Source organism: Sinohyriopsis cumingii, unplaced genomic scaffold (assembly GCF_028554795.1).
Source record: "Sinohyriopsis cumingii isolate HCF-2022 unplaced genomic scaffold, ASM2855479v2 utg000088l, whole genome shotgun sequence".
In the NCBI taxonomy this organism is placed as follows: Eukaryota; Metazoa; Mollusca; class Bivalvia; order Unionida; family Unionidae; genus Sinohyriopsis; species Sinohyriopsis cumingii.
In genome coordinates, this window is record NW_028315869.1 from 204369 (window position 1) to 232284 (window position 27916).

At 37.1% G+C, this 27916-nt stretch overlaps 1 protein-coding gene across 2 annotated transcripts in view; it reads right to left on the reverse strand.

The window, feature by feature from the left end:
- LOC149774886 (limbic system-associated membrane protein-like) overlaps positions 1 to 27916 on the reverse strand; it is a 138397-nt gene that overhangs the window by 52450 nt on the left and 58031 nt on the right. For both annotated transcript variants that reach the window (XM_089944642.1, XM_089944641.1), the window contains exon 3: positions 1262 to 1466. In XM_089944642.1, coding sequence (XP_089800768.1) covers positions 1262 to 1466 — 205 coding nt within the window. The remainder of the gene's footprint in view (positions 1 to 1261; positions 1467 to 27916) is intronic.

The following is a 27916-nucleotide window of genomic DNA, read 5'->3' on the forward strand; positions in this document are numbered from 1 at the left end:
TACTGAGCTCGCATCGATTTTCCTTAAAAGGAAGCAAAGGAAGCCGATTTACGTCAGGTCGCAATCGCTAAGGATTTCCTTCGGTCTCATATACTTTTCGTTGACTTAATCATTTTCTTTCACAGATGTGTCACTGCATATATGATGAATGCAAATCATATGGAGAATAACAATCCTTTCAAGTGCACTGCATCCAGTAAGGGATCACGTGTGTCCGGGATTGATTAAGATAAATGCAATAAACTGACAGCAAACAGTGCGAAACTAGTATCTAACTAGCTTGAGCGCTTTCGACTCGTTAATGAGTTTTTTCAAAGGCAAATACAAAACTTAGATAAGACATACAAATAGAACAGAAAAAACGGTTATGTTTGCAAAACTTCATATGGCTTTTACTACAGGAAATAAACCTTTAAATTTATTATGTTTCAACTAGTTTATTTCAACTTGTTGCTGATACTGGACAATATTTTTATTGACCTAGAAATCGATGAGCCATAACAACATCTGTTATTTTATGTAAATGTATGCAAGCGCAAATTATATCCCGGATATTTCATTGTTATAGTAGTCATTATAGGATATGAAGCAAATTTAGAGAATTATTTTTTTTAAAAATGTGTCGGCTACAAAAGATAATTGTATTTGCGCATGGCCGTCTTTATCTAGTCTTCTTGGTTTAAACCACTTGGTTTCAGTGCTCTAAGGTGGCGTATCCAGTAAGATTCCTTTTCGTTATTGGTTTGAAGAGAAAAATATTTGGAGGTGTGGGTATTTAAACCGAAAAGGCTGATGTCATACATTTGTCATCTACATGGAAGGACCCAACAGGTAATATGCATGTAAAATAGAATTACGGTTCATCAGAATATTTTATTAAAGTTATTTCCATTTCAGTGGGAATAACGGGACCTATCGTCTAGCTTTAATGCACCAAAGCCCTAATCCACTAGGTCATAAGCTCATCCCCAATAATAGAAGGGATTAAGGGTGAATATATCGATTCCAGGTACACGAGAAACCACTTGCAATGCAAGCGGAATTTACCACTTATCTATATGCAGCTATCAACACTTTATCAAAGCGAGAAATATTCATTCAGTTTTTTTTAGAAATTATAATTTATGTGCCAAAAGGAGAGGAACCGGCTTATTTCTGAATTCCACATTTTGTGTCCAGAGATATAAATAATATATAAGGACATATGAACTCTTCTTTTTATGTAGAAAGTGAACTAGTGAGAAACATGAATTTTATTTACCATGTACGGTTAAAGAGACGGCTTTCGTCTTGAGTGGTGTTGTGTTGATTTGACAAATGTATTTTCCGGTATCATTGTAGGTGACCTTCCTGATATGTAGGTTCCAGTCCTTGATGAAGGGCCTCTCAACACTGAAGCGATCATCGTCTATAATTCGTCTGTCCTCCAGTGTCAGAATGAAGGTGTCGGCTCTTCTCCACAAGACCTACATCAAAAGTGGACGCAGAAGTTATATTACTCACATCATCATAATTTACATCATCGTCACTGTAATTATTATTAACAATAATTATAGTCGTCATCGTCATCTTTCTTGTCCTCCCCCTCATCATAATCCTCATTTTACATCACCACAAACATTACGAACTTATAAAATATTTTAAAAAACATTGTTATTCATTTTAACTGATAAGACATTGTAATTCATTTTAACTGATAGGACATTGTAATTCATTTTAACTGATAGGACATTGTAATTCATTTTAACTGATAGGACATTGTTATTCATTTTAACTGACAGGACATGGTAATTCATTTTAACTGATAGGACATGGTAATTCATTTTAACTGATAGGACATTGTAATTCATTTTAACTGATAGGACATTGTTATTCATTTTAACTGATAGGACATTGTTATTCATTTTAACTGACAGGACATGGTAATTCATTTTAACTGATAGGACATTGTAATTCATTTTAACTGATAGGACATTGTAATTCATTTTAACTGATAGGACATTGTTATTCATTTTAACTGATAGGACATTGTAATTCATTTTAACTGATAGGACATTGTAACTCATTTTAACTGATAGGACATTGTTATTCATTTTAACTGACAGGACATTGTAATTCATTTTAACTGATAGGACATTGTTATTCATTTTAACTGACAGGACATGGTAATTCATTTTAACTGATAGGACATTGTAATTCATTTTAACTGATAGGACATTGTTATTCATTTTAACTGATAGGACATTGTTATTCATTTTAACTGACAGGACATGGTAATTCATTTTAACTGATAGGACATTGTAATTCATTTTAACTGATAGGACATTGTAATTCATTTTAACTGATAGGACATTGTTATTCATTTTAACTGATAGGACATTGTAATTCATTTTAACTGATAGGACATTGTAACTCATTTTAACTGATAGGACATTGTTATTCATTTTAACTGACAGAATATTGTAATTCATTTTAACTGATAGGACATTGTTATTCATTTTAACTGACAGGACATGGTAATTCATTTTAACTGATAGGACATTGTAATTCATTTTAACTGATAGGACATTGTAATTCATTTTAACTGATAGGGCATTGTTATTCATTTTAACTGATAGGACATTGTTATTCATTTTAACTGATAGGACATTGTAATTCATTTTAACTGATAGGACATTGTAATTCATTTTAACTGATAGGACTTTGTTTTTCATTTTAACTGTTAGAATACCTAGATTACAGTATTGCAATATATACAAATAAATACAAACATTTAATAAACTGCCACTTAAACAATGAAATGCACTTTTTTAGTTTTTAAACCTTCGCTAAAAATGACAGTTGACAACGTATCAAATCTATTTCAAACATCCCCTATACACATGAACGGCGTTTGGGGGTGGCAAGTGGAGCGACCGCCCCAGGCCCCGCTCTTGAGGGGGCCCTGCGCTTCAGGCCTAAGGTCGTCCTTATGAGTTTGTCAAGCTATATTCTCCGCCACATCGCGAAAGTTGATCTAGTCAAGACATAATCAGTGTTTGCAGTAGCATACCAATCGAGATACCGATACTCTGGCCCCGCGCGGTCATGGTCGGTCCTAGGCCCCGCGTACTCCTAACGCCGCCTCTGCCTATACATTTCTATGAGAGCACATAAACAGGTGTCTTTACACGGCAGTGTTCATTATTTATGGAGGAGGATTTTCGCCATAATTATATGCGTGTGTTTTCTAATCTTCCTTGATAAATTATTGTAAATGGCTGCTTGCAAGTGCTACATTCATAATTCTAGTCATGAATTTTCTATTCATCATTGATGCAAGCTGTAAATGGCTGCTTGCAAGTTCTTTGATCTACTTTCCTTCTGCGTCATTGTATCTTGCAAATTGCCAATTACTGAATGGATTCTGTAGTTTGTCGTATTGCAAATGCTGTCAGTTATTACAAGTTTTAATGTTCTATTTATAAACTTGCTATATCACAAGTTACACAGATTGCGTCTTTTAAAATTGTGATTATAATGTAGCATCAAGCACGTTGCAAGTTAGCAGCACGGAAATAGCATAAAATAATGCCTCATTATGACAACAGATGGCGCTGTGACGCGTCAATTTCTTACAATGTGACTATTCCCCTGACCCTAGCAACAAGAGGTTATACCACTTTACGGCATATTTGGTCGTCTTATTTCAAATATCATTCGAATTATATTACCGCATTTCAGTCAGCTGTTCTAAGAGTATTCACATTCAGAAAAGAGGTGGCCTGCAAGAAGCACAAAATAAATTAAATGTATCAAATTGTATACAATTAGATGTATTTACACAATGTTATAATTCCGCTGACCCTTCCCACCCGATTTTTATTTGGACATTTTGTGGGTGTAGCATGTAATACTGTACTTTAACCGCACGGAGGCAGAATAGGGTAGCCGCTTCCAAGAAAGGGTTAAGGACCTTATTTGTTTATATATTCTCATTCACAATGTTATCAATTTAGAACATGTTTATTATTTTAGAATGCAGTGCAAATTCTGCTTTTTGTATCAGTAAAGACCTCATAAGATTTGAAAATATTGCAGATAATTGCACCTCAAGGCCGTACTTTCTCTTTCATGTTTATTCATGAGAGAGAGAGAGAGAGAGAGAGAGAGAGAGAGAGAGAGAGAGAAAATACATTACAGAGATGATGATTCTGTTTGTTCTCTCCTTCCTATGAAATTAATTTTTACTTTTAATCTGCAGTATACAGTGGTAGTATATATATATATATATATATATATATATATATATATATATATATATATATATATATATATATACCAGTACGGTAAATATTCAAATTATACAGAATTCTTATATTTGTATGGCATGGATTATAATGCAATAGCCAGCAAGTATTGTCACTAGTTGTCTGCGACAAGTATCCTCATATCTCCAGTTTCATTTTAATCTCCAAATCCAATACAATAGCAAGAGGCAAATGACTTGAAACAAGGACATCACATGCACAGTATATCCTGTAGCATGGCTATATGATACAAAAATATGAACTTATTTCATTATATAAGAAAATAAATTATAACAGTATGAAATATATTTTCTATATCTGAACATAAAGAACATTTCCATACAATTATGAGATGCTTTGTTTCCACATATATCAAACTGGAATCTACGTTTTTTATTATTTAAAATCGTATTAATCCATTTATGAAGCGATATTTATAGTACAGATAAGATGATTGATTATACATTGATTATACACTGAGGTACCTCACTGATAAAATATCAGACTCCTTTGGTAGGAATTATAAAAATATTATATACTGAATATAAATAATGTTGCTACCGCTACCAGTAAGCAGCTCACTTTTATTACTACCGCTACAATACAGTACCAAACTTGCTTGATACACTTGGATATGAAATTAATGTAGTAGTTAAAAAAATTAATACAAATATTTACATGTGTCTTCCACAGATGTGATTGTTTTCTGTTAGAAGAGTACGAAACCCCCTCCACACACACACAAATTAAAAAAAAAAACACTTTACAAGTTTTTAAGGCTACTCACAGCTCAAGCTGTTGTAGCATCCATCCTCCCCCGCCCCGCATAAACATCTTCATTCGTCTGTGATTTTATCATTATTTTTTCCTGTTTACAATATAAGTTAATATTGTCACGATACAAAAAATATCAGCACAATACAACTATGCAATAAAGCAAAATAAATACATTAAAACTATATATAGTCCTGTGTTTAACTTTTCATAGGAAATATTAGAAGAAAAAAATATTTAATGTAAACCGGCGTTCATAAAAACAATATTGTTAGAAGATTTAGTCTAAAACAAAAATTATCATACAGGTAGGCAATTATAATGAACAAATACTTGGATTGTCTTGTTACATTGTTCTTATAGATTTATTTGCCAATCCGTTTTGTTTTTCACTTTGACATGAATAAGATATGAATAAAGACAAACTTTTCACACAATCTGGCTTTTGGATTGGACATACACTCATACTTGCAAATTCTGAGGAATTCAAACGGTAAATTCTGGATTGGCAAAGACACATTTACTTTTGTATACCACATACGTTTGTAAATCATGCCTCAAGAACAGTCAGGTTATATTCTGTAGGGACTTTTTCAAGAACTAACCCAAAAACATTCCATTACTGGATTTTTATTCAATATATAGACTGTACAAAAATGCTCACTTTTTGGAGAATTTTTTTGTTGCGGGCAATAAAATAAGTTGTTTGCACTTGCTATGAGCACAAAAAAAGCATGAGAAGCATTATATTTTATTTGCAAATTTGTTATTTTTGCTGCTTCACAAAACTATTATATTTATGAACTTGAAATGAAATTTTAAGGTAAATTCCATCATTTAAATGACTTAATCACTCAACAGAGAGAGAGAGAGAGAGAGAGAGAGAGAGAGAGAGATTCATAAGCTAGTTTCTTCACAGAATAATAGAAACCACTAGCCAATTTCTGACTGCAGTTGTAAGATATCTGAGCAGAAAGTAATAGCTACTTTATAAGCATGCAAGACATTTTAATGTGGGTTATAGGCCTCCAAGTACTATGGGGAATCGAAGACACAAGACTGCATTTCAGAAATCGAAGCCACACAAGTACGAGTTTGTTACTTTGTGAAAAATGGGGTCATTATGAGAAAATGAAGACCACCTGATGTACCTGCTGATGATGAGTGGTCAGTGAGCAATCAAATTGTTGTTCCTAAGTCGTATAGACAGGAAATTCATAGTCTAGCCCATAAAACTCCTTAAGCTGGTCATTTTGGTGTCAATAAGACTTATCACAAGATCCTGAATCATTTTTACTGGCCTAAAATTAAATGTGATGTTTATAGGTACCAAAGATCGTTTCACACTTGTCAAATGGTAGGAAATCCCAATCAGAAGATATATAAGGCACATCTGGAAACTATTCCTTCATTTGTCTATTTGGCAAACCATTTAGCAGAAAAATGGTAGACTGTCTGTCCTTACCTAATATCAAGTTACTCAATCAATATTTGTTGACCATAATGTGTGCGTCCTCAAGATTTCCATAGGCTATTCCTTTGAAGAATATTAAAGCAAAAACTGTTCTAAAAGTTTAGCAACGTTTTTTAACAATTGTTTGCCTCCCCAAAAATCTGTCCAGCAATTTTATGTTTGATTATTTTCAACAATTTATGCGTGAATTAAACATCCAACACTTAAATTTTTCTGCCTATCACCCTGAAAATCATGGAGACAGCACAAGACTGTTCGAAAACACTCTCACCTACCCAGGATACATGTAAACAGTTATATTGAATCAAACCTTAAAAAAGACATTGATCAGTAAAATCCTGCATTGTATAATTATCGAGTAAGATCAGGAGAGTTTTTTCCCCATGCTGGTAATTATCACCAAATGAAAGAACCCATGACTACCCTAAAACACCAAAATGCTGTCCCAAACCAGCCTCAATTAATCGTGATACCTATAGGCAATTAAATAAAATCAAACCAAATAGAAAGACAGTGATCAGTAAAATTCTACCCTGTATAATTATTCAGTAAGATAAGTGGAGGTTTTTTTTCTCTTGTTGAAGGAAAGATCCTAAGACTGTCCCACAACACGCTCATTGACCAAGGATCCATGTATTTACAATAACTTAATGAAATATGCAGTTATGGTGCATTCTCTCTCTCTCTCTCTCTCTCTCTCTCTCTCTCTTTGATCATATATAATTCACTAAACTACTTTAATATTGCAAAGAGCACCACATTTAATAAGTCGGAATCAAGCGTCACTGCATTCATATTTCAAAAATTCTTTTAAAGTTTTTTTTTAAATCTTTAATGTGACAAAGGGCAGCTGAATAATTAGAACATAAAGGTGCTAACTGTATAATTTTAAAATTCTTGAACGAACTTATTACTTTTAATTGGTTTGATAATGGTAAGAATTACAATAAATAAAAGTAAAATCTCCTGTAACATTTTGTCTTTTGTCTCTGATTGCAAACCAGTTTTAAAGCTGGTTGTTTTTATCTATTTATTATTTTGTTTTATAAATACATTGAAAGGTTGAGGTTCTGTACATTAAAAATACAAATTAAGTATTGGAAAACAATCGTACACAAAATGTAATACTTCTAATCACAAGTAAACATTTTTATCTTGATACGAACATGATTTTCCACAGTTTGATTGTTTCGGCTTTTGCGACAAAATATGTTCCAAAATGAAGATTGTGATAAGAATAAGAAAACCTTTATGAATACTTTTTTTTTAATGTCATTTTACCTATAAACTTTTTTTAATGTTAATATTGATGTTGCTTTGAAATATATTGTATTCGCCGGAGCTTCTGTACAACAGTATATAACAGGAAAAGACAGACGTATGTGAGGTGCGTCAAAATGGGTGACGTACAATAAGATCCTTTCAACCAGGGGTCCTCTGATGAAAGCTCGTTAAGAAGAGTACGAGGGAATAAAATAATTGTCGTTTCTGATCCCCACTTTGTTGAAATAACTAAGGTTTCCAAAGTAATAGAGATATCACTAAAAAGTAGATTTTTTAAACGGTAAAACTAAATACTTAAATGCGTCAAAATTGGGGTTGAAAAAGATGGACTACCCTGCTGTAGTGTATGCATTTTTGTTTCATAAGGTGTTTGATATTCGAGAAAGCGCACGGTTTTAGAAAACGATAAAAACTTCGTTGCCAACGTACACCTTCAAAAGAGGACTGAAAGAGGTACAATGTTTATAGACACAAAATGAATGCCGTAACGTTCCGTGGGGAGCATTAATTATTTCTGGTAAAGGAAAAACTTTAGAAATTTTGAGCGCCGTCTGTTGTCATAATGTCATGCTAATCTCCAGTATGCCATTATGACAACAGATGGCGACACGAGTTGGACAACAAAGACGATACTGATAAAACTGAGTATTTACATTATTGTAAGGCCAAACCTGTATGAAAACAGCAGTTGGAATGATGTAATATGGCGAGTTTATAAACAGAATATACAAAACTTGTAATTGTAATATGGCGTGTTTATAAACACAATATACAAAACTTGTAATAACTGACATAGCTTTTGCCATACGACAAAATTACAGAATCAGTTCAGTAGTTGGCAAACTGCAAGATACAGTGATGCAGGAGGAAAGTAGATTAAACACCTGCAAGCACCCATTTACAGCTTGCATTAATAAAAAATAGAAAATTCATGACTAGAATTATGAATGTAGCAATTGCAAGCAGCCATCGACAATAAGCAGAAGGAAAGTAGCAGTTGCAAACTGCAACATACAATTAGCATCAATGAAGAATACAATATACATGGATAGAATTATGAAAGTGGCACTTGCAAGCAGCCATTTACAATAATGCATCAAGGAAGATTAGAAAATACACGCATAGAATTATGGCGGTAATCCCCTTCCATACATTTCACTCGCAACCTTGAGGCCAATGTTAGGATCACACATCGAATGTATGCCGATAGCTGCAATTACCAACCGTTCGGATCATCTCGGTTATTTATGAAACATCGATCAGGCCAAAATGTTGCGAATGCATCGAGCTATTTTTTAATCGCAACTTCCCGTCAATTCTACGGTCAATCCAATCGTAGGAAGAGTGTAAGACTCTAAGTAGTCCAAACAGATTGCGTTTTTTTTTTTGGTTACGAAGATATTTCTGTCGAACTAAATGATTTTGCTTTAAATTACTGTGCCTTCAAACGGACTAAGGTGACAATTATTACTTCCGGGTCTGTACCCAAGACTAGTTCTGAGCTATTATCATAACATTTTTTCCTTTTACTTCAGTGGTGATCCTGGACTAAGATTGAGACATTTTTGGCGATGTTTTGAAGGACATTGTGTATTCTCTGGAATAAGAACATTATGGTTTGATTGTATGTAATTTGGTGACAGTGTCCAGTGAGTAATTTGGCACTGATGATTGCCCAGATGTGAAATCTCTGACCCTAGGCACATTGCTTTGTTTACCTTTCATCTTCAACAAAAATAACAGTTAACTATGAAAAGAACTTCATCGTAAGTTCTTCTTTGAAGATGCTTTAAAGTAACACATGATTTATTAAGATGTGGACTCGATGGAAAGTTCCACATTAACAACAAATGCGGAGATTTTATGGGGAATATATCAGAGACATGTTTTTGTCCGATGTGGTCCGAATGTGTTCAGCTTCAACTTTACAGCTAGACGTTTAAGAGGAAATTCTGAACTAAATGTGTTTTTTTTTTAATTTCGTAAATATTTGGTGAAGTTTTGAAAACGAAAAATAAATACATTCTTTGTTCTAGTGGCAGTTGATTAACTGTTTACAGCTATTTGTAATTAAAATAATGTAATTTAAGTACTCTTGTCACTCTGACAATTTAAAGTTTTCTTCTGTACTCATCTGAAGTTATATCGCAAACCACCACCCACCCACCCCACACACACACGCACACCAAAATAAAAATAAAAACATCGTGCAGTGACCAAGAAGGGCACATACATCTAAATATACAGTATAACAAGATCTAACATAGGTGTCTTGAAAATTTTTAAATAGCAAGATTAGAATATGTGATTTTGATTGTTTTGTTGTTGTTGTTGTTGTTGTTGTTGTTATAATCTGTTCTTACGTGCATCAGTAAAACGGGATGCCCATTCACGAAGAACAGCCTATAACAACGGTTACCGTGTCCTTTAATACAAACCACGTGATGAGAGTAGGTGAATCAGTGCCATGATTAGCATCGGCGAAATAGTTTTATACTCATCATAACAGGTGTACCCAAGGTAACAGCAACTCATATTGTGACCTTACACTGCTAAACTTTTAGCATTCGTGTAATAATTCATTAAGGTTTATGTGCCCTTCCCGGTTATTATACAATAACTTTTGGCCACAGGACTTCAAACAAGCACATACTTTTGGCCATAGGATTTCAAATAACCAAAACAGAAACTATATATTGCAATTAATTCTGACTGATATGAATACTTATATCATATACGTTATTGAATGTACCAATAGGTATAAATAGTATGACATGCATCATCATATGAACCAATAGGTATAAATAGTATGACATGCGTTATTGTAGGAACCAACAGGTATAAATAGTATGATATGCGTTATTGTAGGTACCAACAGGTATAAATAGTATGACATGCGTCATTGTAGGAACCAATATGTATAAATAGCATGACATGCATTATTGTAGGTACCAATAGGTATAAATAGTATGAATACATCACTGTATGCACCAACAGGTATAAATAGTATGACATGCGTTATTGTCTGCACCAACAGGTATAAATAGCATGACATGTATTATTGTTGGTACCAATAGGTGTAAATAGTATGATCTGCATTACTGTAGGTACCAATAGGTAAAAATAGTATGAAATACATCATTGTACGCACCAACATGTATAAATAGTATGGTTTGCTTTACTGTATGTATCAGTAGATATAAATAGTATGCCATGCATTATGTACCAATAGATATAAATAGTATGACATGCATTATTATTGGTACAAATAGGTATAATTGGTATGACATATATTATTGCATGTACCGACAGGTATAAATAATATGACATGCTTTATGTACCAATAGATACAAATTGCATAACTTGCATTATTGTTTTTACCTATAGAAATAAATAGTTAATCAGCTGCCACTAGAACAAAGTCATTTGTTTTAGTTTTCAAAACTTTATAAAAATTGACAAGTCCAAAAGATTGACATTTACAATTGTGAGTTAACCCCTAAACATGTAGTTGTAAAGTGAAGGTTACTAATCAGTTGGGTCATTGACCACTGTGGTGAGAATAAGATGAATACTATGGGTTGAAGACATCAGTGCAAGTGTAAAATATATAGAGGATGTTTTGAACTAATTTTTACACGTTTTTACGACAATATCATTTGCTGATGAATTTATAGAACTGTCAAAATACACACAAAAAGTAAATTGCTTGTTTAAATGGCAGTTGATTAAATCTTTTTTTTAATTCTTATTTGTAATTACAATGATATAAGCTAGATGCTCATATGAGTTAACATTAATTACAATGCAGAGTTTCTGCTTTGTTTTTTTTTTTTTAAATCATATGGATAAATTATACGGTGTCACGACCAAGAAGGGTGCATAAGCCTTAACGCCTAAAGTTCCTAATTATAGTATTATCAAAAGTGTAACTCATACTTTTACAAAATCTAAAACATTTTTCAAGAGTTCATCTAAGGATAACTTAACAACAGAGATGACTCGCAATATAACATGAAAAAAACGAGAATATTTATAGTCCATCGAGGGACACCAAAAAGTGGACTATGCAGACGTAGGGCTGACATATTAATAGGCAGTTTTGACAAGAACCTATCGCTTTTCCCTGGGCATAGAATTTTAACATGATCCGGACCATTATCGCATTTGAGACTTTTGACATTTAAAGAGCTCCACAAATTATGGCATTTGCTGAGCGTGCTTTCTACGTTTTTTGTTTGACATCTGTAGATGATTCAGCCTGCGTTCTAGAAGTTCAGAATATCCTATCGGCGCCACTTATGACCTACCAGCTGTCAACAACAAATGGTGCAAAATCAAAACTTTCTTGCATTTCTTTTAAAAATGTACCGTGCCATTTGTCTGTTCAAAAAACAGTCAGCTACCCAATTAGTCACACGACGAATGTGTCGACAAATCAGGTTTAGAGTCATCTAAATGTATATGGATGAGATGTGAAGCGTTGCAAACAGGCGGTGTCTCGGGAAAAGACAATTTTAGCCTATGATTTATTTTGTACGAGTCAGTGTGGGGAAAATGCATTTATTCTGACATTTCAATAGCGTGTTCCCGTACATTTCTCAGTGGGGGAGTGATAAAAAGCTTTTGCAGTTTGAACGGGATTTCTTTATTGATCGATGAAAAGCATAAGCTATCAAGAATAAGTATCGAAACGAAATTGAACCAAACGATCGCAGGCGATCCCAAGCCCAAGAGAATTATAGTGGTCATTGGATGCAGCCAGGCACGGGTGAGAGCTTTGAAAACACAAAAAGGCACTCTAGAAAGAAGATATAACTTAAATTACGAAAACAACGGGAAAATAAAAGTGCAACTATAAGCACGAGGAAAAACATCAGTCTTTAAGAGGTCAATTTATTGCTTCTATATCAGGCGGTAATTGACAAATTAACTGAATATAATTTGCAATGTTATTATTGCTCGTTGCCTTATTTTTTTTTAAAGCAACATAGTTCTTTTTAAGTAACATAGCTTTTTTCTGACGATGAAACTTGGCTTTTGAAAACATACGAGCAATAATGTTTACTTGGTACATCCAATAGCGTCACATCGTTTGTTCATCATCCCGTGTGGTCACTTAGTGACCCCATTGTCATAAAAATGATTTCTTTCAAATAATGGCTAGTTTGCACTATATCTGGAAACTGTCTCCTATCTGGACTGTAGTGATTGGTGGGTAGCCTCCTATCTGGAATGTAGTGACTGGTGGGTAGCCTCCTATCTGGAATGTAGTGACTGGTGGGTAGCCTCCTATCTGGAATGTAGTGATTGGTGGGTAGCCTCCTATCTGGAATGTAGTGACTGGTGGGTAGCCTCCTATCTGGAATGTAGTGACTGGTGGGTAGCCTTCTATCTGGAATGTAGTGACTGGTGTGTAGCCTCCTATCTGGAATGTAGTGATTGGTGGGTAGCCTCCTATCTGTAATGTAGTGACTGGTGGGTAGCCTCCTATCTGGAATGTAGTGACTGGTGGGCAGCCTCCTATCTGGAATGTAGTGATTGGTGGGTGGCCTCACATATATGACAAGGTGTGTGATGGGTGAAACAGTATGCTTTGCTTGATATTTCATGCTACAGTACTCCAAGAATACTGGATGAGATCTGAACCAAAAAACTGTTTTCGACGATATCTAGGGGAAAAATAACTTGAAATAAAAATTAAAATCTCAAGTGCTATCCACTCAAAGGTTTATTATTGACAAATTTAATTGCTAAATGATTAATTTATTTATTGATTGAATGGCCTAATCAATAGCTAAGCAGGTAGTGAAAGGAAGGTTGTAACAAATTTGTAAGCTAACAAATAATTTTCAATTCTGGACATGCACTCTCTTGAGCAAATGTATGACATTAGATTTCTTCAACGTAGTGGCAAAGTTAAGAAATGTACATTTTTTCCCTTCTCCAATATCACTAAACTGTACATCTACAATTACAAACATCACCATAAAACTCTCCACACAAGCGTTGAATCGATGATACATCGTCGAATTTAATCTGAAACTGTAGTTAATGTCTCATTTATGACCACCTCTATTCGTGCGCTGAATAGATTTTAAATTATTGCAGCTCAAATTTCAGGACAATACAGACATTTTCAAACCGACTGACTTCCACTTAACACATTGGATTTACATCATGGGAGTAGAAGCGTTGATCTTATGACTTTGTTCGAATATCAAACGGCATTTCTTTTCTTTTCCTACACGTATTATCAAATTATTGGATCAATATTAAGTACAAGATGATAGCAATAAACTAAGAAAAATCGTACCAAATTTCTTCGAGATATTATTCTAGAAAGCCTGTATGACGTATGCAGTGATGCAAAACTTTGCATATATAATTTCACAGTACCTTCTGTTGTGATCAGCTTGACACGTAACCATAAAGATTGACATCTGGGCTGGGCTCGCAATAAATTAATTTTATCTGCTCTATTTCGGGCTTAATTTGAATTTAAATTAAAGTCTGTTCGATAATGGTCAGACATATGGAAGAGAACAGTGTTAACGTAAGGTCAATAGCGTAAAATAACAAGAGCTGAGACGAACCAGAGAAAATTTTGGGAAAAATTGGGCCATTTGAAACAGGTGTCATAAAATGATATTTTCCAGAATAGTTATTAATATGCGTTAGAGGAAGTACTTCTGACTGGCTAAGCTTAACGAGGGGTTTATTTCCCAGTCCAAATTCAAGGTAGTAATGTAATCTCCTCGCGAAAGTAGACAGTCATAGTTTCTGATGCAAGCCATAATTTAGCTCAGGATGAAAAACAAGGTACTTTTCTCGTTAAATTGTTAGAGGGATGAGCATCGGGTGTGAGAGACACGTAAGGAGAGAGAGAGAGAAAGACAGAGAGAGAGAGACAGACAGACAGACAGAGAAAAGGGTAGTCTCCGTTGCATAAATTATATGTTCACTGATGTAAGTTTTGTAATTATTTACTGCATTTATTCATTTTAAATTAATACATCAATTTTTCCCTGAGTTCATAAGTAATTGTTTGCATGCATTTTGTCTCAAATGTTATATGACGCATGTATTATATGAATGAGTTCGGATTTAGTTTTCTCGTATGTAACAGAAGTCATGTGTCATAAAGATTTCATGCATTTATTCTGATAAGAATTGTGAGAAGTAAATTTTCTGTCTTGAATGATTTGTCGATTTTTTTTCTGTCTGGCAATGTATGTCAATTATTCGCTAATTAGCAAAGTAACGTAGTTATGACGATACCTAAAGTACATTAATTCATTTGTATACTTTAGTCGTGAATTCTTTCTACCGAGAATCGAGGATTTTAGCATTAGGGACGTGTGTAGACAGAGTTCAGCTAGTGATTTACAGCCCACAGCGGCGGAGTAATAGTTATATGAGAGGTTTAGTTTTGTCATGGTTCTCGGTTCGGAAAGCTAGAAAATACATTAAATTATGATAATAGGGCCGTGGGCGTGTATTAGGTGGCGTACCGACCACACTAGCTTAGTTCTGTTGATTTGCGATAAGACAATATCTGACGTAACGAGTGGGAATATTGTTGATCCCAGGAAGAAACAAACAAACAAACAAACTGACACTATTTAGGTTCGGTATTATATTTTTATTTGAAGAAAACATAGCTGTATACCTGTATTGCACAGTGGCAAAGACAACAGTATACAACCAAGACTGCTGATTACCCGAAAAGGCTAGAGAGAGAGAGAGAGAGAGAGAGAGAGAGAGACACGGAGATAGAGGGAGGGTGGATGGGGGGGAGGGAATAACTGGATTATATGATGAAATTCGTTCTTTCAGTTTAACAAAATGGTTAATGGAATTTCGCATATATTTTGTAACTCTATTTCTAAGATCTAAGAGAAAGTGAATCATTCAAATGAATAATTCAATTTCATTTTGTTTATGTAATTAAATTGTTTTATTTTCCATGGGGGGGGGGGAGCGGCGAGTGACCTAACATTCTGAAGCGCTCACCGTTACGGATCACTGCCATTTCACCTGTCTGAGTGGGTTCGGGTCTCGGGCTCGGCCAATGTGGATACGTGAGAAAGCTTGCCAGTAGCTTCTCGTGGGCCGGTGGTTCTTTCTGGGATATTTCCGGATTCTTCCTCCGCCATTTATACTGGATGCCATGTATAGCCTATCTTGTGTTGAAAAATGGCTTTTAGCTCCATAACAACAACACCATACATACGGGCGCTCGTGTTATTCTAATCTTTGCTCAGATCTCTGTTATTCCACCCATTAATTTAATATTTTATATTATTAATTGCTGGAACCGGGCAATAACACCGTAGTTGATTATCTCCTAGATAACAGTAACCAAAAACCATAAGGAGTGGGGATATTATCTCCCACCTTCTGACAACGTTAAAAAAAAAAAAAAAAAAAAAAACGATTTAGGCATATCTGTACTAACATCTGTATGCAGCGAGCGTTCTTGCAGATCTACATACGAGTCAAACTGCAAACGACAAAGATCCAGATCTGCCATAGCATAATGCGCCTACAGATCAAAGTACATGTTTTTGTTCTATTGATTACTCCTCACATAATGCACAAACCCTGATCTGCCTGCGCATAATGCGGGTCTGTGCAGTTTGCAGTTTCACTCATCTTGTAAGTGAGTATATAAGATACTCTTATTATACTTGAAGCTTTCGCTTTTGTTGTTGTTACTACTCTACAACGAGAATCAGATGACTTACTGGGTCACTATGGTCTATTTGTTGAAGCCTTTCAGAGTACTCCCTCCAAGCCAATAGAGGTCAACGTAACCCAGCTTTGAGTAATTAGTATAATTTATGAGTGCTACCTCTGGCACACGGATATTTTATTTGGTCATGTGATTTGATCTCTGTGACCAAACGCTACCAGGGCTACAGTGAAGCAACCTAACATTTTGTTTCTGTAGCCTGGCTGTGAGGTGTGAAACTTTCAAAGTGAGGATATGCTTCCGTCATTTTTTAATTTATGTGGTATTAATAATTTTCCTGGCGATTGTAATTATCTGTAATTATTGAAACTGTTATAAACCGGGTATATGCAAATCACGTATGCCATCACCGTTTCCACGTTTACTAAAATATCCATGCATGCTTGGTTTTTAATGGTTAGTCTACAAACATTTTTGTTTTATTATGTATATAGAATCTTAAGTTTATTAATGTCCAGTCTGAAAGTATCGCTTAGAATAAATGTTTTCTGTTTTGGGCTGAAGTTGGGGAAGGGGTGGGGACTGCAGTGCATACAGTGATTGCAAAATAGAACAAACTGTGAGACAAATATATTTTGCAAATAATGTCTATGTTAACTGAAAATTGTTTTTGTTGTTGTTGTTGTTGATTATCTTCTTCTTCTTCTGATTATTATTATTATTATTATTATTATTATTATTTCTTCACCACCGTTAAGCAGCAGCATAGTAGCCGAAGGACTAGTAACAACATAGTTGTTGATTTTGTTCTTGTTGTCGTTTGTTGCTGCTGCTTCTGTCGATTTTGCAACCATCCTTTAATCGTAATTGAAGTTTCTGATGATGGCGATGACAGTGATCACAAGAATACGAAGACGATTACAACGATAAGGGAGTTTATGGTAGTAATCATATAAATTGTTTCAATTACAAGTCCACGACAGATTAAAGAGGTTCTAGAAACAGGTTTTCCTACCGCCCTGTACTAGTTAAACTAAATGACTTGATGAATTTGATGCATTCTTCCAGTATGTAACTTGAGTACTAGTTTATTATTTACATGTATGGGTGAGAGCCAGACTACACAAAAGAAGAAGGCAAGATGCAGAATGAATTTCAATTATTTAAACTTGTGTGTGTATATATATATATATATATATATATATATATATATATATATATATATATATATATATATATATATATATATATATGTATTGATGCTGTAAAGATTACTATGAGATAATATGAAATATTTAAATTAATTAAAATCGTACAAAATAAAATCTTCATTTTATGAAATGAGAGGTGTTAATTGCTACCTGCAATATTTTCATCATTTATGTTCGTATGAATTCGATTACCTCATTTAAAAGCTATGCATCAATTAGATTAGAACTGCCAATCTTTGCTTGAACCAGAGAACGTTCCCAAAACTGCTGCATTGTTCTTTTATGTTAAATCAACTATGATCTTCATGGTCCCAAAATGGTGATTCTCAGACTAACCATCTTCCCTTCATTCAAACCTTGCTGTTTTACTACTATATAACCTTTGTAACCAATTATCCTTCAATAATCACACTTGTCTTTGGTTTGCTCTCTGAAATTTAGTCATTCATTCACATGTGAAAATATATCATTTCTTCTTTAAACTACTTTACATGTTAAGTTTCTAAGCTGTTGCTTGGATTAGTTTTCAACGGTCACGCCAGTTAGATTTTATCTATTCGTTTCAACACCACCCCACCCTACCCCCTCTCTCTCTCTCTCTCTCTCTCTCTCTCTCCATGTTAGATTTGTAGACCCGGCCGACATTGCTCCGAATTCGCTGAATCCATGGAAAGGGCGGTGTGGCCATCTTATATAATAAAATATATTAGATATATAATATGACCTTAGACTACGATTAGCTTGTAATACGTCTGTAATTTTCATTTAGGTCTAGTCAGGTTTTATAACTAATCTGAACTGTCTTTACATTATTTATTCACAGTATAGTATTATTATCCTATGGGTGATTTTGATTTTAAATCCATTTTCGTACACAATGGGCATGAAAAATAAAATGCTGCATTCCCTTTATGGCTCGCAACAGTTTATTTTCTTTGGGTCCTGTTGATTTTTGCAAAGTTCCCTGCTACTCTTACGTTACTTAATCTGGTGCTGGAGAGTCTCGAACTAGTCACACCATTTTTAACACCTCTAATATCAATTAGGTCTATAACCGATCATACCATTTCGACACGTCTAAGATCGATATGGTCTCTAACTGATCACATCATTATCGACACGTCTAAGATCAATATGGTCTCTCTAACTGATCATACCATTTTGACACGTCTAAGATCTATATGGTCTCTAACTGATCACATCATTATCGACACGCCTAAGATCGTAATGGTGTCTAACTGATCACATCAGTTTTGACGGGCCTAAGATCGAGATGGTCTCTAACAGATCATATAATTTTTGACGTGCCTAAGTTCGATATGGTCTCTCAAAGATCACATAATTTTTGACAGGCCTAAGATCTATATGGTCTCTAATAGATCATATCATTTTTGACGTGTCTAAGATCGATATGAATAGTTAAGTGGGGCACATTAGGGACAATGGGACTTAGCATTAAAAAGACCCCTGGGTCAGATTAGGGACAATGGAAATTTAACATGGAGAGAAATCGTGGGTCACTTTAGGGACAATGGGAATTTAACATAGAGTTTGGGTCTGTCTAGGGACAAGGGAAATTAACATGGGGAATAGAGTTTGGGCTTTTGGGCTTTTTTTTTTTGTTTTTAAATTTTTTTAAATTTAAATTTAAATTTAAATTTAAATTTTAAAAAAAGGGGTAGGCAATGGAAAGGCTATCTCTTTTCGAGAAATATGGCTGGCCCTGAAAAGGGCCTTTGGGTTTTCTTCTTCTTCTTCTGCTTCTAGTTTCTTCTTTTTCTCCACCAAGTTCTTATTTTATCTCCAACACTCTTTCTCTTCTTTTCTTTCTTTTTTTTCTCCTGCTCTTCTTTCTTCTTCTCTTCCTCCTCTTCTTTCTTCCTCTTTTCATTTTCTTCTTCTTTTTCAATTTTTTCATTCCATGCTCCCATCCTTATCCTTTCCTCTTCATCCTCCTTCTCCTCCTTTATTTCTTTCAACAGATCACTGATGATTACCTTCATTTTTCGTAAATTGTTTATCTCCATCTTCACTCGATGGGGACTATAAGAATAGTGATCCTCGGTTAGGTTAACCAACATTTGCTCTATCATTCCTAAATTGTCGAGGACGTTTTGCAATTTTTCCATTTTGTCCATTTGGTTAGAAGCCATCTTCTTTTTTTATTCTTTGCAGAATGGTTTGAACGACGAATACTGTGGGTTCTTATACGAAAAGCGCGGACGTGAAGGAAAACATCCCCCTACTTTTTCATTTCATATAATAAAACCCAAACTATACTTTCTCATTTCATATAATAAAAACCCAAACTATACTCTCCACATACGCTAAGAAACAATAAACAAAATCCATAATCTACTATCCACACAATCTTACTTGAGCGCTTACAAAACCCAAACTATACTCTTCACATACGCTAAGAACAATAAACAAATCCATAATCTACTATTCACACAATCGTACGTGAGCGGGTACAAACACAAACACAAACACACAAACACAAACACACAAACACATACGCTAAGAAACAATAAACGAATCCATAATCTACTATCCACACAATCGTACGTGAGCGGTTACAAAACCCAAACTATACTCTCCACATACGCTAAGAACAATAAACTAATCCATAATCTACTATCCACACAATCGTACGTGAGCGCTTACAGAACCCTAACTATACTCTTCACCTACGCTAAGAAACAATAAAGAAACCCATAATCTACTATTCCCACAAACATACCTTAGCTCTTACAAGCACCAACACACAAACACATACCCTCACACTATCTTAAAAAAGAGTTAGTGTTTATAATCACACTACTCTACCTACACACACTGGCAAATCGATCGTTATTTCTTTTCTAGAGTATTGGGTAGCCCTGAAACGGGCTGTTTTTTTTGTTTGGAACTTCATGGACACCTGGTTAATGGTGGCACCTTCCAGGCCTGGCGCCGCATACACATCTTGTCCCCCAGTTACTTTTTACCTTTTTGGGGGAGAGAGCAGAGGCAGGATATGTCGCTTCAGAATCCCAATTTTCGCTCTCTGGGATTCTGAAATTTCTTCTTCTTCTCTCCTTTTCCTCCTCCTCCTCTTCTTTGTATCTTCTCTCTTCCTCTTTGTATCTTCTTTCCTCTTCTTCTTTATATCTTCTCTCCTCCTTTTCTTTGTTTCTTCTTTCCTCCTCCTCTCTTATCCTTCCCTCCTCCACAATGGCTTCCGCGGCCAGTTCATTTAATATGCGCCTGGCATATTCCAGATGCACATGAAGTTCCAACAGTTTCTCCAGTCTCGTGTTCATTTTTGGTGTTGATCAATCAACAAGGGTAGCTGGACTGCCGAACGAGTTTCAATTTATAGTGAAAGCGCGGACGTGAAGGAAAACATCCCCAAAAAACATAAAATTGATCTTACCTACATCATGACCAAAAAACAACAACGCGTGGACCTAAAAGAAACACTCACTCACTTTTTATGCTACCCATCACTATTTTAAAATTTTTTATAAATCACTTCAATAGACTATCCACATACGCAAAGCAATCCAATCTAACCCCAAATTTACACCTCAAACACCAAAAAAAAACCAAAAAAGACATCATTTTAATCTACTATCCATACCAACTTACTTAACCACTTACAAACACAAACACACAAACACATACCCTCACATTTTTTTTAAAAAAGAGTTAGTGTTTATTTTCACACTACTCTACCTACACACATTGGCAAATCTATTGTTATTTCTTTTCTAGAGTATTGGGTAGCCCTGAAAAGGGCTGTTTTTTTTTTTTGTTTGCTATGGCATTCTTTTTAGTTTCTAAGAATGCGATGTCCTCTGAGGATAGACTTTCTGGCGATAGGTCTGCTTCTTCGGAAAGAGAAGAAGAACTCTTTGGTGTCGATACGACAATCGACAAAGCCTCTGTCAGCTTCAGGTTGCTGCTGCTGCTCTTGTTGTTGTTGTTGCTGCTGTCTCTGAAGTCTGTACTTCTCTGTCCATTCTTCTTTTTCCCTGTTCATTTCTTCTCTGAAGAGCTCTTCTATCAGGTCTTCAGTGATTTTTAACATTCTCACATTCTCTATTTCTTCTGGCTTCGGTATCAGACTGTGTCTGACCCTATGCAAATTCACGTAGGCTTCGTTGAGTTTAGCTAGTTTGGAGCACATCTTCTTAGGAGGATGAGTCGACAATGGATGGTTAGACTGGAAACAACCCGGTTCTTAAAGTCAAAGCGCGGACGTGAAGGAAAACATCCCCCACACGGTTTTTGAGTCGCAACGTTTAGTGAGTGTCATGAGAGGGATAGTAAGAAATGAAAGAGCATCAATCCAACATTCTTATAGCTAAACAAAAGACAAAGGCATTTTTTTTCAAAACACAACATTTTTTATTCAAAAATCACTTAACACTAAACAACAACTCTAACATTTTTAACAATAATCCAACAATATATCATCAAACAATTTTTTCAAAACACAACATTTTTTATTCAAAAATCACTTAACACTAAACAACAACAACTCTAACATTTTTTAACAACAATGCAACACTAAAAGTTTCTCCACTAGGTAAAGAGGGATAACAGTCTTCCATGGTTTCTAGTAATCTAGGATGACTTCTCTCAAACTGTTGATTTCTATGGTATTATCGAATTCTGCATACAGGATGACGTTCACCGTTTCATCAGGGTCTCGGTCTTTAAACTGAATTTCCACACGAATCTGGCCGGATTTTATAGGGTGGAAATGTCCCTCGTCGCTGCCTTGGTCTGGAGTGAAATCGAAAGCCCACAAAGCGTAGCCTCCTGCATAATCCTCGTACGTAATACCGTGACTGGTATTGGTTCCTAACTGTCCGGTGGCTTCGTACAAGGACAAGTACGATCTCAAGTAATTCTTCTTTTTAAAGTCAGGTTCGAAAGGTCGGGTACACAAGGTCTTGCCATCGCGACTGACTTCGATTTTGGACACGCCAAAGTGTTGAAAGTAGAAAGGATTTTTTTCGGCAGTTCCGTTGAAGGCTGTATTCTCGACGATACCAACGATCAAACGTTTGGGTAACTGTCCTTGGAACAGATGATCTTCGATCATGGATCGCTGTCCCTTGGGAATGGTGAAGGTTTTCACTTCCACGCGTCGTATGGGATACTTGGCAGTCGTTCTGCTCAACGTCTGACTGATGTCGTTTCCCACTTTAGGTAACACTTCCACACGGCGTACGTAGAGTCTGGCTTCTAGGATTTTGGTTTTGTAACCGTCACTATCAGCCATCAAATGGAAAGCGGCACTGCTACGATTCAGTCTCAGGCGGACATCCACCCCGTTCAGCAAATACTTTTCTTGCAACCACATGTCCAAATGCAAACGATCCATCAGTTCTAAACTTGTGTCGGCTCCCGTGATTCTCTTTCTTCGTTCTACAAATCCATCATTGTTGTCTTTCTTTTCATCAGTTTCCAATATTTCAAACTTGGTAGGTTCGTCAGCTTCCCATACCACACAGGCATTGAGATGAGTGTTCTTGGCATCTATTCCGTACGTCAAGAGATTTTCCAGGTAGGCACGATAAGGGTAAGTATCCATGCTGCTACTGACCAGTTTGTTATTCAAATACAAGTCCACTCGACTGAACAAGGAATGCATGAAATTGTTGACGGGAGCTACTGCTTCATCGTCTATAGCACCTCCAGTCTTATCTAGAATTTTGACTTTCAGGTACAAGTAACTGCTATTCAGATCGATGTAATCTTCTGGCTGTCCTTTGATTTCAAACTCGATGGGAGCGGAATCGGTCAGTGAGGAGACGGGGTGAAATTCCACCCACTGGGATTCTTGCATCGTCATCATCGTGGGGGGCATGGCAAACAGATCCAGTTCCGTCTTGGAACAAGCGCAAGATTCTCGGTGCATCATTTTTTTGTCTCTTTTCTCAATAATCGAAAACGTCTAAGTCTCGAACGGTTCTTCTTTTCTTGGCCTTTCTCGCTTGAAGTCTGGTGAAAGGGTGTTTTCTTCGTCGTCTCTTTCTGCCTTGTCCTTGCTGAATGCCTGACTCGGTAGCGTGCAGGGCATTTATAGGTGTTTCTCGTTGGCCTAAAATGTCTTTGCCCGTTTGCAGCAAGACATTTTTGCCTGCCCTCAAGAAGGCTTCTTTAGGGTTTTGTTTGTCGATGATGACATTTTGGAGAAATTCTTTGCCTTGCGTCAGTGCCGCATCTTTCAAGGCGTGCAATCCGCGTGTCAGCATCGGTTTCAACACCGGGGCCACCGAACGAAAGGCCGATTTTAACATATCTCCTAAGCCGTGTCCTCGCTGTCGAGCAACCCCTCGGTACACTGGATACATGACTTAAGAGTCGTGAGAGAACCGTTTTCGAAAATGGAGTTTCACCGTGACTTTTCCTTTGGTGAATGGAATATTTTGTCCCAGATCTCCTTTTATAGCAATGTTGACCGTGTCCAAATAAGACTTACTGACAGGCAAATAGTGAGGATGGACAAATTCGCGGTGGACGTGGTAAGTGTTTCCACCTTCCTCGTCAGTGTTCGTGGCAGAATCCACTTTGAAAGGAATGACACGCAGTAACGGTACGGAGGTGTGTCCCACCACGTTGTACTCCACCACATCGGAATACACGAACATCAAATTCAGTCCTTGGTTCAGTTCTACCGGGGCACGAAATAACTTGCTAAAAGACTCGTTGTCGTAAACGATGGGTAATTCGTTTTTCTTGATCATGGTCTTTCTCATGTCCATGTCTCCGCCCAACATGTCAAACAATTCAGGACAAAATAAAATGGACAGGATTTTACTCCGTTCAAATTTCATCAAGAAGCGACGAGCTGCTTTGTGGTACTCCATGGTGACATTTTTGTTGACATGCTCCAAAGCTTTCAGAAACACGACATTAAACCTGGAGGTTATGGTGCTGACCAAATGTTGACCACTAAAATAATAGCCTGGGGGAATGAACAAGTGATAGGTGGTGTACTTTTGTGTACGGGTTTTCTTGTCATATTTGACATTGCTATCCATCCACTGTTGCATTTGCTCGTCATGAACTTCCACATCAAAAAAATTTTGATTGGGAAGGACATTGAGGACTTGGGTCGGGTGAATCATTTCTACTAAAGCCACTTCCCAATGGGCTTCGTGATCTAACTGGATGGCTTGAAGTAATTTGGCCGTGTAACAGCACATCGTGTTCTTGGGAAACACCTCCATGGAACTGTCACTGGGTAAGGTTAAGTAAAATTGGTTTTGGTGACTCATAATTCCAGAGTTCTGTGGCTGTCCGAGGGGTTACTGGACGTCAGAGGCGTGTCTCCGTCTAAAATGGGGTTCTGGTTGTGATTGAAGTGGTGACTGGCACTGGCACTGGACACAAGGTTCCCGGGGTTCCCGTTCGAGGTGAATTTCAGGGAGGGATTAGGAAGCAGGTAACCGATGCAACTGCTCAATAAAATGGTCCACAATTGTTTGTCTCCTTGTTGCAAACTCAAATTGGCGATGGCTGCCCCGATGACACAATACACCACGAAGATTTGGCAGAAAAAGACGATTTGCGTTTTAGGCACACGTTCTCCACACCACAGCCACAAGGGTTGTTTTTGTAAATCTTGCACAGAAGAACTAGGTGAAGGAGGAGTGGTCCACGTAGCTGCGTCTGCTGTGTGAAAGGGCATGATGGTCACTTCTTTTTATAGTCGATGACTTGCGAAGCGTCGATCCAAGAATCAAAACTGGGTGGATATCCTTTCCAACGTACTTTGACTTCTTTGATACGTCGTTTGCCCACTTTACGGGTTCTGCGTTCGAGAATGCTTTCGATGTCGTACACGTCGTCTTCTTTTTTGGTGACACGTTGTAACTCGGGCAAATAAAACGTTCCTTTGAGCACTTCTCCGTTCATGTCTTCCAATTTATAGACGGCAGGATGACGGCCATGCACTCGTCCAGTGACGCGAAACAATTCGGTCGTCCAGTTAGGTAAGTAACCTTTGTCGAAAGTGCGTTTGGTTTTGCCAATGCGCACCCAATCTCCTGTGGCCAACACTCCACTTTTCTTGGGGACAGCCCTCGTCGGGGACGTACCAAACAGGCGCTCAAACACCAGCACTTTCGTTGTCGGGAGTCACGTCTTGCGGGGCACGTCCGATGCTTCGATGGTAAGATTGGTTGTACGCTTGCACCAGGTGCGGTAAGATGTCGATGTACTTCAGAGTGTGGTGATGCGTAAAATATTTCCACATGCGTTCTTTCAAAGTGCGTTGAAAACGTTCCACGATGCTGGCTTTGGTTTCGGGATTCTCGGTGGTAAAAAAATGAATGTCACGTTTCTTTAATTCTTTTTGGAAAGCTTGGTTCAGAAATTCGGTGCCTTTGTCCGTTTGCCATCGAAGAGGGTGACGACCGCTTTGTTTCAACACCCGTTGCAGGGCTCGCACTAACTCGCTGCTCGATTTGGAAGTCAAGGGTACGACCCAAGCAAATTTGGAAAAGACGTCGATGACACAAAACAAATATTTGTAGCCACGATTGTAGCTGACCAAATGAGAGACATCGGCTAAATCGGCTTGCCATTGATGATCGATGCCTTCCACTCGGGTGCGACTTCTGGCAAACTTGCGTCGAATGGGTTTGTGTAAAGTGTAGGTAGCTTGTTCTTGTAACCATCGTTGCACTTGAGGTAAACGGAGACTTTTCAGTCGCGTTTTGGCAGCACGATACAATTTTTGAACTCCTGCGTAACCTGCAGGATTGGAGGGATCGTAGTAAATGCTGGCTAAGACTTTTTCCATTTTTTTTGTGTTGGTTGGTGTGTTAATAAGACACCCACTCTTGGAGGATGCTACTCTTTTCCTCTTGGGGTACTTTCTTGGATTGCAATGCTTTGCGTGTGCGGGCAGCAATAGGTGTCGAAGAGGAGAAGGATGTCTGAGCGGGGGATATCGGTTCTTGTTTCACTTCTGTCTTCACTTCTGTCTTCACTTTCTTTTTCTCTTGTGAGGAAGAAGGGGTGGCCATCATCTTTTTAATCCATCCAATTCTGGAGGTAGGTGGTGTTGTTAACTTGCGTACTTTTTCTGGTGGAGTTTGAAACCCTTCCTCTTCTTCTCCTTTTTCTGTCTTGGTCACGGGTACTGGTGGTACTGGTACTGGTACTGGTACTGGTGCTGGACTTTTCATCAAGGTCTTAAAATCTTTCAGAGTGGGTAGAGCTGTTTCGTCTAAAGCTTTCTGGTGAAAGAGTTGCAGTCGTTGCAAGAGTTGACCGTACTTTTGCGATTTTTCTGTTTCGGACAAATCTTGGCGATCCATCAAGGACTGCAATTCGTGTTGTAACTGGGACATCTCGCTCAAATGGGGATTGGGAGGTAAATGCGGGGTGTGTTGTTCTTGCCACCGATGGTATTCCATCCATCGTTTGTAAGGCACTAAAGCTAGTTTTCGTCCTTCCATGGGGTTGTCAGGGGTCGATTCTGAGATCTTGGAACTTCCGAGGCCTTTTTATCTTGCTCCCACCAGTCCTCCCAACATGGTTCCCAAGACTCCTTTCAGTATGGGGCCTAACAAGAGAGGTAAAATACCTCCACGTTGCACTAACATCTTCTTTTTTTGACGAATGGGAATTTTCTTTTGAACCATTTGGCGAAGAACGTGACGATGTTTGCCTAAGCATTGTTTCTGGTGTTTGGACAAAGGGATCGTGCCTTTCAAAACGTTCAAACAACATTCGCACACGGTATCGATGACCTCTTTGGAGGCTGTTTGAATAAGTTTTTTTCGTAGGGGTGGAGAAGCTTTGGACAGGACAGATAACATGTCCCCATGTTTGGCTAAACGTGGTGGAAGTCCTTTCCTTTTCTTTCCTTGGGGTTTTCTGGATGGTGACATCTTTGAGTCTTCAGGAGCACCAAAAAACACTCATACCCGACTTGGTCACAGGCCTTTTTTATACTGGAACGCGTCGCCACTGATTGTCTTGACGTCGTATTAGTTTGAGGACAGGCATGACACGTCGTGCAGGGGTACGTAACGGACTAAATCGAGCCAGTTCTTGCTTGGACAAATCCAGTAAACTTTGTAACATGCCCGATCTTTCTTGAACTTTGATTTTGGGAGAAGGTACTTTGTGAGCAGCAGCGACTGCCACTAAATTGGAAGGTCCTGCCACT